Source organism: Uloborus diversus, chromosome 2 (genome assembly GCF_026930045.1).
Source record: "Uloborus diversus isolate 005 chromosome 2, Udiv.v.3.1, whole genome shotgun sequence".
Lineage (NCBI taxonomy): Eukaryota > Metazoa > Arthropoda > Arachnida > Araneae > Uloboridae > Uloborus > Uloborus diversus.
The window spans coordinates 63,457,632-63,472,562 of NC_072732.1; the positions used below are offsets into that span (position 1 = coordinate 63,457,632).

The following is a 14,931-nucleotide window of genomic DNA, read 5'->3' on the forward strand; positions in this document are numbered from 1 at the left end:
TCTGGTAGTTACCGTTATTCATGACAAATTTCCGGAGCGGATATAGATGATGCCGGCCGATTTGATCGAGTGAGCGGAGAGACACGTGGGGATGCGTTATTATAGATTGGGGTGCATTGAGTCATGCAGAGAGACAAATACAAATCGAGATAAAGATAGAAAATAAAAATGTATGACTGTGCATAAAACAAAAATGTTATTGAATAAATGTATATGAGTTAGTGTTGCTCCTTTCAACTCAGGAAATTCCATAAATAAATGATTCTAGACTTCAATAAATAAATCCAATTCGTACTTTAAATAAAAGAAGACATTTAATTACATATACGTAACATAAATAAATTTTCCTCCAACTAAGGGTGAGAAAAAAACATTTGTCATTCCATCACAATAACTAAAAAAACTGTTCTGACACATTTTTTTTGCTATAGCCAAAAAAGAAATATAAAGGGCAGATGATAAATAGGAAAAGATATTAAGAAGAACATTGCAGACGATTATAAAATAAAATAAAATTCAATGCAGTCGCAGCAGACGATAATTTTACAAAAAACCACAGCCAGGTGAACAAACATTTTAGGAGATAGATTTAATAATAATGTACATAAGTACAAAAGGGGAAAAAATCAGTTGGAAGCTGATATATTGATGATTTAAAATATTTAGATGGTTAGATTTGCAAAGATCTAGAACTTTTAATATGGTTTTTTCTTTAAATTAATCATTGATTTACAAAATGATAAAATGGAGATCCTTAGTCATTTCAAATAATTGTTTTTATGTAAATGAATGTAATCATTTTGTGATATTTCCTCTTTTGCGATCGTAATCTTTGTGATGAGTTCATTTTTGGTATAGATTACTTATGTGAATGATCCGTTTTTTGCGACATCATTTTTTTTTTTTTTAGTTTCTGCTATGCAATCATGTTTTCTTTCTTTTAAGAGAAAATTTGTCTTTTGAGACCTGAAAAGGGTATCAAAATATCTTCCCGACAGGTGAAGATGAATTTAGACAAAAACAAATTAGTAGGAACAGATGAGTATACTTAGCTAAACTGGAACAATGATTAGATGTATGTATAAACGTAATCTTTATTAATATTAAAGCTGAAAGTCTCTCTGTCTGGATGTCCGGAGGATGTCTATAGGATGTCTGGATCTCTTAGACTGTTCGGCCGATTTTCGTGAAATTTGGCACAAAGTTGGTTTGTAGCATGGGGATGTGCACCTCGATGCGATTTTTCAAAAATTCGATGTGGTTCTTTATCGATTCCCATTTTAAGAACAAAATTATCATAAGATGGACGAGTAAATTACGAAATTATCATAACGTGGAACCGTAACATGGGCACAAACCAATTGGCGAGATACGAAATTATCATAACGTGGAACCGTAACATGGGTACAAGCCAATTGGCGAGAAAATTCACCATACATTTGTAAATATTCAGGCGAACCAAAAGACCTTTTAATTTTTCTGTGACGGGCAAAGCCGTGCGGGCACCACTAGTATATTCATAAGTGAAAGGGGTTTCTTCCGCAAATGTTTTTTTCTGTAGTTGATGCGGACTAGTAGGACACAAGTGCTTTCTGAAAGAGACTATTTTAAAAATGCTATCAACTTCTCCAACCTGCAGTCCTAAGGTCTCTAGTAGTATTTAAAAAACTCATGCAGCCCAACATACAGGCCCTGTACTATCGGACGGGCCCTCAGTACCTCGGCCTTGGTGGCTAAAATCGATGGGATTTAAAAAACACTACAGTTAAATCTAATTTTTTTTTTTTTTTTTTGACAAACGCTCAAAAGCATTGCAAAATGTTTTATATAATGTTCAAATTTGATCTGAAGTTCATCATAGTTGTTCTCAATTTTTACAAAAGTAAATTAATTGTTTGGGAAAATGCAAAGGTAGAAAATGAGATGTCTGAAAGATAAACAGCTATCAATAGTTCCGGAAATAAACCCGTTGCTGTAAATATTAAACAAATGAATAGATGCTGGCGGTACTTTTTCTGCATTAAAATGACGGCGGAATTCAGAGTGGCCGCATCCCCCGATGATGTTCGCGCCGAATCCCCGCTCCAGATATAAATAACGTCGGCCGATTTCCCTCGCTGAAATTCTTCTCGAAACGAGGCCCTAAAAATCACCAGACATCGGGAGAAATGAAACATAAAGGCTGCAGCAGCGTCAGCGCGACGTTGCTTTTAATGACTCTCCGGGCCGTCACCACTTAATTCTCCTCTCCCGTTTCACAAATGCCGCGCTTTTAGTTTTTTTTCTCCCCCCCCCTCCTCCTCCTCTTCTTTCTTTCCCAGTATATTTCCACTCATTGTTCACTTCGCCCTCTGCCTACTTTTCCTCACAATGGGATTGCATCCCCCCATTATCTGCCGTTCGTTCGCTTCGATAAGCACGTTGGGTTCATGCATAATGGCTGCCCTCCCCCTTCCCGTCTTTAGGAGATCTTTTTCATTTTTTTTCTTCCTCTCTCCGTCGGTGTCTGTCACGTGTGGCCCTATTAAATTCTTCTCGGCGGATCGTTCCGTGTTTGACTGTTGCCAGAGGAGTCAAGTTTGTTCCGTGGAGGTGTTTTTTAGTGTTTTAGAATTCGTTATTAAGCGGACAAGTAGCACCGATGCAACAAGAAGATTTAATGTGGAGAAGTAGGCTCTGCCATTAATGAAGCTCTTTTTCACCGGATTTTTGCCATTATAAGAATGCGTTTGCCATTTAACTTGCATCAGGGACTTCATGCCGAAAGAGATGAGCTATTTTTAATTCCGAATGAACTGGAGGTGAAGACAACAACAGCAAACATGGCTTATGTGTAAAAAAAATTGATTCTTTTGAAAAATTCCTCTCAAATTATGGAAATTATCTTAGTTTACTGCATTTCTGGGAATTTCTTTCCGCCAAATGGCTTTTCTTTTTTGTGGCTCGGTTTCTAAATACGCTGTTCAACATTCAAAGCTTTTGACGAGTTATATATTTTGCTGCTGCTGGGAAATGCAGAATGGAATAGAATGTTCTACTTTCGTGCATTTATATTTAATCAAAACGTGATAGAATTTTGTTTTAAAAAACACAACTCAGCTAAAATATTTCGCAATGTTTGAAATTAGAGCCAAAATGTGTAATCTGTGTACTTTTGATAAAATAAATTAACTGTAATCGAATGTATCTCCTACTATGCTACAACTCCTCGAAAGTTCCATCAATCTAAAGTAACGTTCCCTCCAACAATCAGGAACCAGCACTAATATTAGTATACATGAAAATGAATAAATACATTTGTACTTGTCACGAGAGGTCGTTGTGACCTTCCAAAAATGTTTTTATTTGAAAATTTTGCCTACCGGTTCGGCAAATCTGGAAATATAATCATGGGCGCTCATGTGCAAAACTGTAGGAGGGGGCTCAGATATTTTAACCATGGTTTAGCAGGATAGTTTCCCCATGGAAACAGATTTCATTACTGATTAGAGTCATTAAAATTTGACATTTTTAATTACTTATTCATTAATGGCTTGAGAACAAATGTTTTTACATTTTTGCAAAGAAAAAAGTACTAAAAGCTAGGAAGTTCTTATTTCTAAGGCGGACTTTAGCCCCCCCCCCCTGCCCTCCTATATGGGCGCCCTTGAATATAATTGCAATTTTGAAATGTCTGAACTTTTTTTTCTTTCTTTTTTTAAACTAGACTTGCTTCTGTTTGCATATCCGTTTTTTTGAGCAATCGCGAATTGCTTATTGTTCTTATTTGACTGTTTTGATGTCCTTTGATTTCAATTTTCGACCGGCTTACTCTGCAGCAATACCGAGCAAATTACCATAACATGGACGAGCACATTACTATGCCATATTGGCGAGAAATTCATCACCCATTATTTTTCGTTGAGTTAAATTTAACGTCAAACATTCTTGAAATGCGCACGCCTGCACTCAAACACACTCTCCTACACACACACACACACACACACGCCTACATACACATACAAGCGCCTCCAAAAACACACTCGTGATTGCGAAAAAAAATTTTGAATGACTTCAAAATTCAAGTTAATCTTTTTTTTTTTTTTTTTGGCAAAAATTGGAGTTTTGAAAAACTCGCCATTCCTTTCCGAAAAAGTACTTAGATCGAAACCAAATATCGGATCTTTTCCCCAAACCTCTGTCTATGCGTCACAAAGAGCCAGTGAAAAAACCCATGTCGTATACAAAAGAGAAGATACGCGGCTATTTTTATCCGTATCTTTCGATAGAGTTATGTTTGTTCCCCGGGTGAATCTTTCCGTTTTGTATTTTCCAGGAGGCTGTCGCCTATTGCCTTAAGACCAAGTGCGTGAGCGTGAATGCTCGTGACAACGCTGGATACACGCCCCTTCACGAATGCTGCTCGAGGGGCCATCTGGATATTGCGAGAGCTTTGCTGCAATATGGAGCTGATGTGAATGCTAGTGCTGCTGGCGGCATTAGGTAATTAAAAGTGTTGAGAATTTGTAATTTCGTATTTATGTGGTAAACTACTGATTATACGCGAGTCAATCAACAATCAGGAACATGTATTTTCGCAACAAAAAGCAAATACCAATAGCAAATGTTTTTTTGCCGAAAAATTGTAAAATTAAACTCAGTTGTTTTTGTTTTATTTATCTATTAATTTTTTGTGCTTTCTGCATCGTATGTACACTTGTTCTGTATTGATGTTAAGTTCTATTGTGCAAAAATACAAAACATTTTTCCTGTACTGTATCTATTTTCACCGTTTGAAGAAAGTATTATGCATCAATGCAGCTAAGTTTTGAGGAAGGAAAATGTTTACCTTATTTGTATCTCGCTTTAGCCTTTTTGCGGTTTATCCGCGATTTCTATTATTCTATTCTTATTTGTATCTCACTTTAGCCTTTTTGCGGTTTATCCGCGATTTCTATTATTCTATTCTTATTTGTATCTCACTTTAGTCTTTTTGCGGTTTATCCGCGATTTCTATTATTCTATTCTTATTTGTATCTCACTTTAGTCTTTTTGCGGTTTATCCGCGATTTCTATTATTCTATTCTTATTTGTATCTCACTTTAGCCTTTTTGCGGTTTATCCGCGATTTCTATTATCCGCAGCACTCGTGCCACCCATTTATGCAGAAAATTGGGAGTTTACTGTATTCTAGAAACGTTGGAGGATGAAGAGGTATTTGTTTTCTTACATTTGGAAACTTTTCTGAACATTGAAAATTGCAGAAATGCATTGGAAGACAGTTAAAAACGAATTGTTACTAATGAATCATTTATATTTTAAATGTGGTTAATGCTGTGAATAATTTATGTATATGTTATCCAAAATTGTCAGCATTTACTCTGCTTGGAAAAAATAAAATAGGCAACTTTGGTTAGAAATGTAATTTTAACTTAACATGTAGTGCAAGATTGCGCAGTGATAATCCAAAAAATCTGCTAATGTACGGCTACAAATAGCTAAATAAATTAATAGGAAAAAATAGACAATAAATAGGCTATTAATATTACAAAAGTATAGCTAGATAGGTCAATTATTTGTATATGTAATTCTATTCTTGACATAAGGATGAAAGATTGGTGCTCAGAAAAACTAAGATAAATTAAATACTATATAATGTAATAATGTTATATAATAATATAATATATATATATTATATTATATAACAATATTCATAATATCTTTCTATGTAATAAATTTCTATATAATAATATTCATAAATGCTAGTTGAACAGTTGTAACGGTTCATGAAAAAAAACAAGAAATGAAACTGAGCAAATTGAGGAGAAAATTTTGAGATTAGTTAAATAAAGCTCAAATTTGTACTAACTTTTGATACATGTAAAGACAATTACATCGAAAGCTGAATGGACAATTTTTTTTTTTTTGTCCTGTTACAGACCTCTGCACGATGCCGTCGAAAATGACCATGTAGAGATAGTGAGATTACTTCTATCGTATGGTGCCGATCCGACCATTGCTACTTATTCGGGACTGGAGCCAATGAAACTGGCGCGATCACCGATGATGGCAGAATTTCTACAGGGTAAGTTTGCTTCATTTGCTACATCGCATTTCTATATCTTTGAGCCGAATGGTCAAGCAAAGAGAATATTTTCGAAACTCCAATAAAGTAACTTATTAGCATTTATTTTCTCAACAAAATGTTTAAAATCTGTATTTATTTATTTATTTTTTTACTTATTTTTATGTGAGAAACATCTCGTATTAAATTAAATATAATAATATTTAATGCAAGAAAACTTTTTGAAAATTGATACTTCATGATGATGAGATGAATAATAGTGCCTTATGCCCGAATGTATCACTCTTAAAAGCCAAAGCTTAAAATTCTGGGAATAAAGTGAAAATATTTGCTTAAAAATGTTTCATTGGTGCAAATGGATTGAGCAGCCTTTTACAGGGCCGTAACCAGAAAATAATTTCGGCGAGGGTTTAAAAACTTTCATGCGGAGCTTTGAGCTATTTATGCTAATGTTCAAGTCGTCGAGTTATCTATTATGAAAGCGTTTTATGCAATTAATATACATATAAAATACATTTGAGTTTTGAAACAATACTTTTTTTTTTTGGAAATTTTTAAGAATAAACGAACATTACTGGACTTTTCTGGATGGGGGGGGGGGGTTGAACCAGTAAGAACCCCCTCCCCCCTTTGTATATCGCCCTGGCTTTTTAGACCATTGCAATAAAATAAATCGTCTATCATCGTCAGAAATAGGCAAATAAATAGAAAACAAGTATCGATAAAGTCATCGAAGCTTTTATTTTTTCTTTCAGTGGTTGGTGAGTTAAAACATTAACTTGCTGTTAGTCGAGCGCAATAAAACTGACTCTAGTTTTTTTTTCCTCACAGGTTTCTTTGCCGACATCAGTGGTGAAGTAGATAGCAGACCTCATTTGCCTTGGAGGTTTTGGGGTTCTGCACGCTGTCTTGGTGAGTACTTCTTATTTTTTTCTTGCCTGTGGTTGTTCATTAATAATGCATCAAGATTCAACAGGAATGTGGGTGTTTATAATTGATCAAACTTTTGTGGTCTCTTTTCAGATTCCGAAGACTGTGGTTACGATGTGTTCGATGGTGTTCCGTCCGACCCGCCATCAGACGGAGAGGGAGACAATGATTTCTTGTTCGAAGTGAGCGATTCACCCCACCTGCCCACCTTCAGACTTTTGTTGTCGGCTGCTAGTAGTAAGGCGTAAGTATATATAATTAGTTATTACTTCAACTACACTGCTCAAACAATTAGGGGAGCAATCGCAATAGTGAAGAAACCGTTGTGAGGTAGCCTTGCAAAAGTATAAAATGGAGTATACCCGTGCATTAAGATGCTATATAGCAAAAAAGAAGCAGAAAACATTTGACTGGGAACTTTACTCCTATAGAACAGTGAAACGAACATGAAATTATGCCTCTCCAACATCGTCTGCTATAATTCTTTGTGGTAGCCCGGATTCCAGTCTCCCGATAAACCGTCGAGCCATGGAATCCGGTAAAATTACGGTGTCGTGGTATTTTCCAAAAAAAAAAAAAAAAACTGTTGAATTTTACTGCTCAGTCAAAAAAATAGGCTTCTGTTAAATCGCGAATTCTGCCCTTGTATAGTTTTTCTGCTTTTCGACGACAGAAACGTAGATTTGCTTCTGAAGTTGACGTTTTATCCTCATGTTTTCAGAAAACATGGAGGCTTTATTGGAAATTAGTTTCCGTAATAGTATTTTTCTTAGTTTTAAAGCCATGTGCTCCCCTAATTTTTTTGAACAGTGTATTTTACTAGTAAACGTTGTCAAGGTTATAGCTCAACTAACCGGAACAGAATTATTATAGCTAGTTGCGACAATTTTTCATCGAAAAAAAAATAAATGTCTAGAAAACGACCTGCCTCCTTCTAGACGCACTTCAAATGAGAAACCTTCACACTGTGGAAAGTGTTTGTTTGCATTCTGTATTGCCCATCCAAGCAAAAAAAAAAAAGACGTATGTATCTGAAAAGTTTACCCTATTCCAGAAAAGATCTGTAGCATCTCGCTTCGAAATGACGCCATAAGTCCTCCTTGAAATGTCTCCGCATAGAAATTACGCAAACTGAGACGGTATGAGGGAGGAGTTATGAATTTCAATCCAGAGTCGAAATATTCTGTGTGAATTCCGAAATAAGCCCCTAATGTAGTTATTTAACCCTTAAATAATTACGAAACCAGTAAATATTACCTTTTTTAATTCTGCTTTCTCAATATAATATTTTAGCTTAATCTTATATGAATGAATGGCGGGAGAAACGTTGTATGTTGAAAACAACAACTTTTCACTACAGCCAAAAAATGAATCTGCATAGTGCAATACACTGAATCAGCCACTGAGAGCAACATACAACGTTTTTCCATTGAATTACCTACTCACTTTCTATTGCAAGGAAGACCCCAAACCAGATTTGCAACATACAACGTTCTTCCATCAATTATGAACGCTTTTTTTTTACAAAGCCAATGCCAACTACCGCAGTTTCTAACCGTGTTAAAAAACTAAAAGCACAATTCATTGTCTGGACCACTAGCGCAGCTAGAAATACTTTCTGAAGAGGGTTTTCTTGATCAAAACAGCCCTTTCATATGCATAAAACTACTGCATTAGGATTTGAATTTATGTAAAAACCAATGACTTTAAGGGGTGTCCCCCCCCCCTCCTCTCCTTCGCTGCGTCACTGCTCTGGATTATATTAATTTTCAGTTTTCACTGAAAAAAAAATTGTTGAAAATCTACATACAACTTTTTTTCCTCCACCAATTCATATGCTGTAAGTCTAGAAAAGGATTTTTAAATGAAACAGAACTGTTTTGAAGAAAAAGTCGAGATACGCTAGCTTACTTAAAATAACAATGTAGCTTAAAGACTTAAATTCCAGAAACTGAAATATTACTCTTTCTTTTTCCAGGCAATGCAATTATCTCCGTTTGAATGACGTGTTGCGGAAACTCACCATCACCAAGGACGTTTTCCACCAGGTCTACCCACACATTGAAATCTTATCCCTGCCCAAGCACGAATTCGAAGCCAGTGCGACCTGCAGCCCCCTGCTCACGGGCACGAAATTCGACAGCGGGGCAAATGCGGGCGCACCGATGCCACTGTCTCGCCAGCCCAGCAACCCGGCAGATCGGATGACAGACAATGGGAGCAGCACTACGGACCTGGTCCGGCTAGATAACAGTATCCGGCAAGTGCTAGGAATAGAAACTATCTCCGTGCGGTAGCAGAGATAGGTCTTCAGCTTCGGGGGCTATTTGCAAATTTCGCCACTTTACGTTTTAGGTCTCATTCCTCTTTTAAAAAATGCGGCAAGTCCGGGTTTCCTTTTCAAAACTGCTTTCTATTAACATTCCTTATTTTATAGTTCGTTATTTTGTGATTTATTTTTTACAAAGCGTTTAGTATTAAAAATTAATGCATGATTTCTCGGTATTTTATGCGCGACTTTTCCCAAGTTTTCATTTACTCTTTAAAATATAATTTAACTATAAATTTTGTAAATATAGGAACGAATAAGCATTTTTTATGCATATAATATATTTCGTTTCAATGTTTTTCAAATTCGTACTTTTTTTTTCATTCTCATGCCTTAAATTTAAAAGAACAGTTAAATTCGAACATTTCTTAATAAAAACCTTTTCTCAGTTGGTTCTATAAATTGTTCTAACTGTTAGAATTTCGTTTACCTATGACGCTATTCGAGATATAAGCCCACCTACGTTGCGTATTTTGTGAATAGCCCCTGAAGAATTATTCTTTCATCGTTTGAAGCAATTTGTGATAGAGACTGCGCTTAAAAGTGAAAAAGTAATGCTATAGTCAAAGGATAATTGTTCTGTTGAAGCTATACGAATTAAATTTTGCTTGTAAAAAATTCTGAAAGCATTGAAACTGATAGTGACATTGTGTGAAACATGGAACATCAATTTTAAAATTTCGTTAAAGCTTGACCTAAAGTATGCTTTTTTAATGTTTATAAGGAAAAAAAAACTTATTTTATATGTAAAAAAAAAGTCTTATATATATATATATATATATATATATATATATGCACTTCTGTACAATTTCCAAGGCACCAGCAGAAAATTTATTCGAAAAATTGGAGCCTGAAATGAAAATTTAACCAATATGTGCAGTTATAAAATAAACTACACATATTTGAAATCGAATCTATGCTAGTCCATTAAATTATATCTTGTATTATTATATGTAAATATCTGTACATGTGTTTAAAAAAAACGACTTTTTTTTCTGATGACAACTTCGAGATGCACAATGATTGAAAAATATATTTTCTCATTCACTTCGCAATACGTTAACAAAGCATACTCGGTCTGTGTACGCTTATAAATATGCACTGCTTTTGATTTATAAAATAGTATATAAGAGAACTGTGCACTTGAATGCTACCAGGGATGTCACAGAACATAGGAATCTTCTTGTATGTACATAGAAAGTCATATAAATTCAGGCAGAGGAGAGAAAAAAGCCTGCCTATTATATATATAGATGTACAGAGAGAGAAAGTCATATATATATGTGAATGCCGTTCGGAGTGTGCTGTGCGAAAGAAGCGTACTGTGTAAAAAGATTGACTTTTTTCGGCCACCCGAATTTGTATGTATATTAATTTATGTGTGTTTGATTGTCTTTTATTAAAAAAAGAAATACACGTTATAAAATCTTGTCTTTCTTGTCTCCATTACAGTCTTATGAAACTATATTATAATGGGTATTCTCGAAAAGAGCAACCAGTTAACCGGTGACTAATAAGGCGCGTTCTACCGGTTTGTCAATCGTATATGAAATCATTCAAGGGACACTCGTCACTGACGTCATCAAATCAACCAAGCGGTTAACAGTTGCTCTATTTGAACGTAATACCTTCTCAGGAAACCATACGATTGTCTAATGAGGAAAACATTTTAAATAGGCAGCAATTAAAAGAGTACTAGCTGCGTCGTCCGGCTTTGCACGGTCTACCTCGAAAATAAAACTTATGTCAAGTGACGCGTGTTCAATAATCAGGCTTGAATTCCAACAAAACAAAAACAACAACAACAAAAAAAAATCTAAAAATTCCTGACAGATTGCGGAAAAACAACGAAATAGAGAAAAACTTTTAATTTCCCCATTATAGGAAAAGCCTCAAAACAAAAGCCAGAATATTATTTGTTCATATTCGAGAGAAAAAAAAGGCATATCTTTCTTCTCAGTGATTATTTTCACTCAACAAATTTTAATACAAGTATTACTGTGGGAAGTTGAGATGAAGCACTGAATAATAATTTGAATGGAGGAAAAAATGGGGATTTTACGTAGAAATCTAAGTTTCCTAATTAATAGTTTTTAATTGATATCTCTGCTAATTATTATCGGAGGATTATGTTGAATAGCCAAACATAAAGACGGGAAGATTACAAATCCATCGATACCTGGTTCGATGATCAGTTCACTGTCGTTCGGGAGGAGTAACTTGGACATAGATACATACGCTCAGTTTTTAATTATATAAGATAGTAAAATATGAATCTGGATTCATAAATTATTTATCCTCGTGCCCCCGTGATCGCAATATGAAATCCTAAAAGTCTACCGAAATATTAAGAAAAGTCACTAAATTTAGCGAGTTTCCGAAATTGAAAACGGAAGATCCCATCTTCAGGCGATTAAATGTGACACCTTCAATTTCTCGATAAATCTTCAGATTTGGCGCTTTTTTTTTAACATTTCGGCAGACTTTAAGACCTTATGTCTCGATAAGAGTGGGAATCGGGGCAAATAGTCTCAATATGCTCCTTCGATTGCTACCTATTTTTAACTTTTTTTTCATCAATACATTGTTCATGTGGTTCCTCGGTTAGATTATTTAGCTTAAATCAGAGTGTTTCATCTAAAATAATTTTTATTTCGGTGGAAAAAGAAATTGAGGAAAAAATGTCATTTTAAATATGAAACGTAAAAACGACGCAGCACAACAGAAAATAAAATTGTTCAACTGAACTACCACAAAAAAAAAAAAAAAAAAAAAAAAAAACACTTATGTATAGAGTTTTTAAAGATTAATTTTCTAACGCAACGCAAAATTCAAAAATTATAGAGAACACCCATTTTTGACAGAAGGGGCGTTCCAAACTTAAATGTTTGGTAGGATGGATATTCTCAGTCTTCCGAATAGAACTCCAAATTTTTCCGAAAGATAAAATACGTGTTTACACACCAAAGTCTAATGAAAAGGGACATTCGAGCATTTAAAAACTGCAATAGAGCCATTCCACAAAAAAGTCAACCCTTTGTTATACTTCATTAAAAAGTAATAATTTTTTGGGTAATAACGAAATTTTTCGCCTAAGATACCCCACATAAGTTTGTAATTTATTGAGCAGAAAACATTGGTTCATTTATGTTAAAGTGTTATGTTTGATGAAATATACGAGGCGTTATGTGCTGAACAAAATGACCGCTGTCCGTGGAATCGGGTGCCCACCGGGAGGGATTATGGCGCAAAAAAAAAAAAAAAAAAATCCGGGGGGGGGGGGGGGTCAATTTTTTCATTTGTTTAAATTTATTTATTGATTTATTTTTAATAAAAGTTATTTGTTTTATTTTATTCTGTTAATATTTCCTTTCATTTATTTATTTAACGTGTGTGTGTCATTGGCGTAGCACAGAACTTTTCTAATAAAATAATAATAATAATAAATAAATAAGCAAATGAATAAAAAAAAAATAAAAAATATATATATAATAACATATTTAAAAAAATCAATTAAATAAAGAGAGCTAGAAAATAAAAAAGGGAAAGAAGCTTGAGAAAAATGGGGGGGGGGGGGGATGCCACTGAACTTGGGGGCGGGGGAGAAAGAGCCATCCCTGCGTGGAATGGCTCAATAGAAGAATTAGTCTAAAAAAGTAGCCGAATAAGGCCATTTTTGGCAGGTCACAGTGACCCCTTCCACACCGCCCCTGCTTCATAGAACTTTTCCAATCTCCAGCGTAAATAAGTGACAGCATGGCAAATTCTTATCCAAGATCCTTATCTTCCAGAAAACGCTGGGAGCTCTACGCATACGAGATTAAAACGAGCGCTCTGCTGCCTCTGTAAACATGCAACACCCGACACCGAGGGAGGAAGAACAAAAGCCTGGGATCGCGTGCGCAGCTTCCACTAGCCCTAATGGCCTACAGAAGGGAGACTTGTTCTAAAAGGGGCCATGTGTCACTGAGAACAACATGCGCAGGCCAGCTGTCGCCTCCTCGGACAAGTTTAGAGGAGAGAGACTGCCAAACAGGAGAGCTTCATCCCGAATTGATTAAATTTGTCTCACTATTTAATTTTTTTAAAAGAGTGGGACCGAGAGAAAGTGTGGGAGCCAGTGGCGTAAGTAGCGAGTGGCATTGGCAAGACAACAAAGGTATCATCATACATAGCACAATGATCAGTAGGGGGGGAGGGGATTTTTTTAAGTTAAAGTATATTTTATTTGTTATATTTGTAGAAAAACGTTCTGAACTGTCACTAGAAAGGAAAATAAAACATTTCCTAGCCCTCAAATGAGAAAATTTACTTAAAATGTGGCGATTTACTGGTTTACAGTGTAGTATCGCACTAGTATCGTAGGTGTGAAAATTGAAGATTATGTTCTACTCGAGGGAGCAATGTTTTTTAAGGGCGGTATTTTAAATCTTGCGATGGAAAGAAAGATTTGAAACAAAAGTTTCAAGTAAGATACTAGCAAAAATACCCGGCGTTGCCTGGGTCAGTAATAATTATGAGAAACAATCGTTATTTGCATTTGTTTTCTGTTTTAAGAGAAAAAAGTTTTAACACACCTTTTTGACGTGATTAAAAATCGAGCTTCTTCCTTACTCATAAAACTAAAATAGCAATAATTATAAAGAACAAAATAGTATTGATTTACAAATTTGAAGAATTTCTAAAGTAGGAAATTAATCTTCACATGTTTAAAAAGATTTATCTGTTAATACCTTTTTTTACCATGGAGTCTAAAACATTCTCTGTATGGCTATTGAAGTACGAAGTGTTTTAAAAAAGTAGCCGCCGTTGCTTTAGTTATTTTGGGAAATTTCAATCATTGAAGGCTCTTGGTGCGATTTTACCAAATTTTCGAGAATCGTTTTGGGATACCTTCGATGATGCTCCCCCCCCCCTCCTTTCTTTACTTTGTAAAACGTTATGTTACTAATTTTCGTTACAGAGATATTGTCGCCAGATGCTGAGATACTTTTGGTCACCATATATTGGCGCTATACCGTTTCATCCGAAATGTTTCCAAAATAAGCAGTAAAATTTCGCGATTGTTTGAAATTGTGCAAAAAGAAAAATTAATGGAAGTTTTTCTGCTGTTTGTGGATTTACCTTTAGTTGCTGGATTATTCTACGCAGTAAAAAAAGTTTTTTTAAAGATTCTTTGATTGGCGATATTTTACATGGTGAAAGCTGAGAAACATTATTACGTAGTCTTTGGCTTCAAAAACCGCGACGTTGAAAAAAACTGCCAAATGGATCAGCTACTGAAATCTTTCTGCAAAAACTTTGGCGATATTTCTGCTGGTTGATTGGATTTATGAGTAAGTGTTCAATCAACATAAATAATATTACAAGCCATTAATTACATTATAGTTCCGTTTAAATGGAAAATGAACAGCCATTTATTATTAGCTAACCTTGTGTAAAAACGTTATTTTAAGATTTGACTTGAGAAAAGCCTCGAACAGTCAGACGAAACGCAAAAATATTCAACACTAGTGGTACCCGCACGGCTTTGCCCGTAGTTGAAAATTAAAAGGTCATTTGGTTCGCCTGTATATTTGCAAATAATGGATGACAAATTTCTCGCCAA

The 14,931-nt window shown here is 35.1% G+C and overlaps 1 protein-coding gene across 1 annotated transcript in view; it reads left to right on the top strand.

Annotated features, from left to right (window-relative positions):
• The window catches only part of LOC129235197 (uncharacterized), a 62,611-nt gene extending 52,516 nt beyond the window's left edge, over window positions 1-10,095 (top strand). Inside the window, exons 7-11 of the mRNA XM_054868898.1 lie at window positions 4,316-4,482; window positions 5,919-6,064; window positions 6,896-6,976; window positions 7,088-7,238; window positions 8,973-10,095. Coding sequence (XP_054724873.1) covers window positions 4,316-4,482; window positions 5,919-6,064; window positions 6,896-6,976; window positions 7,088-7,238; window positions 8,973-9,291 — 864 coding nt within the window. The 3' untranslated portion in view covers window positions 9,292-10,095. The remainder of the gene's footprint in view (window positions 1-4,315; window positions 4,483-5,918; window positions 6,065-6,895; window positions 6,977-7,087; window positions 7,239-8,972) is intronic.
• Window positions 10,096-14,931: the final 4,836 nt, after the last annotated feature.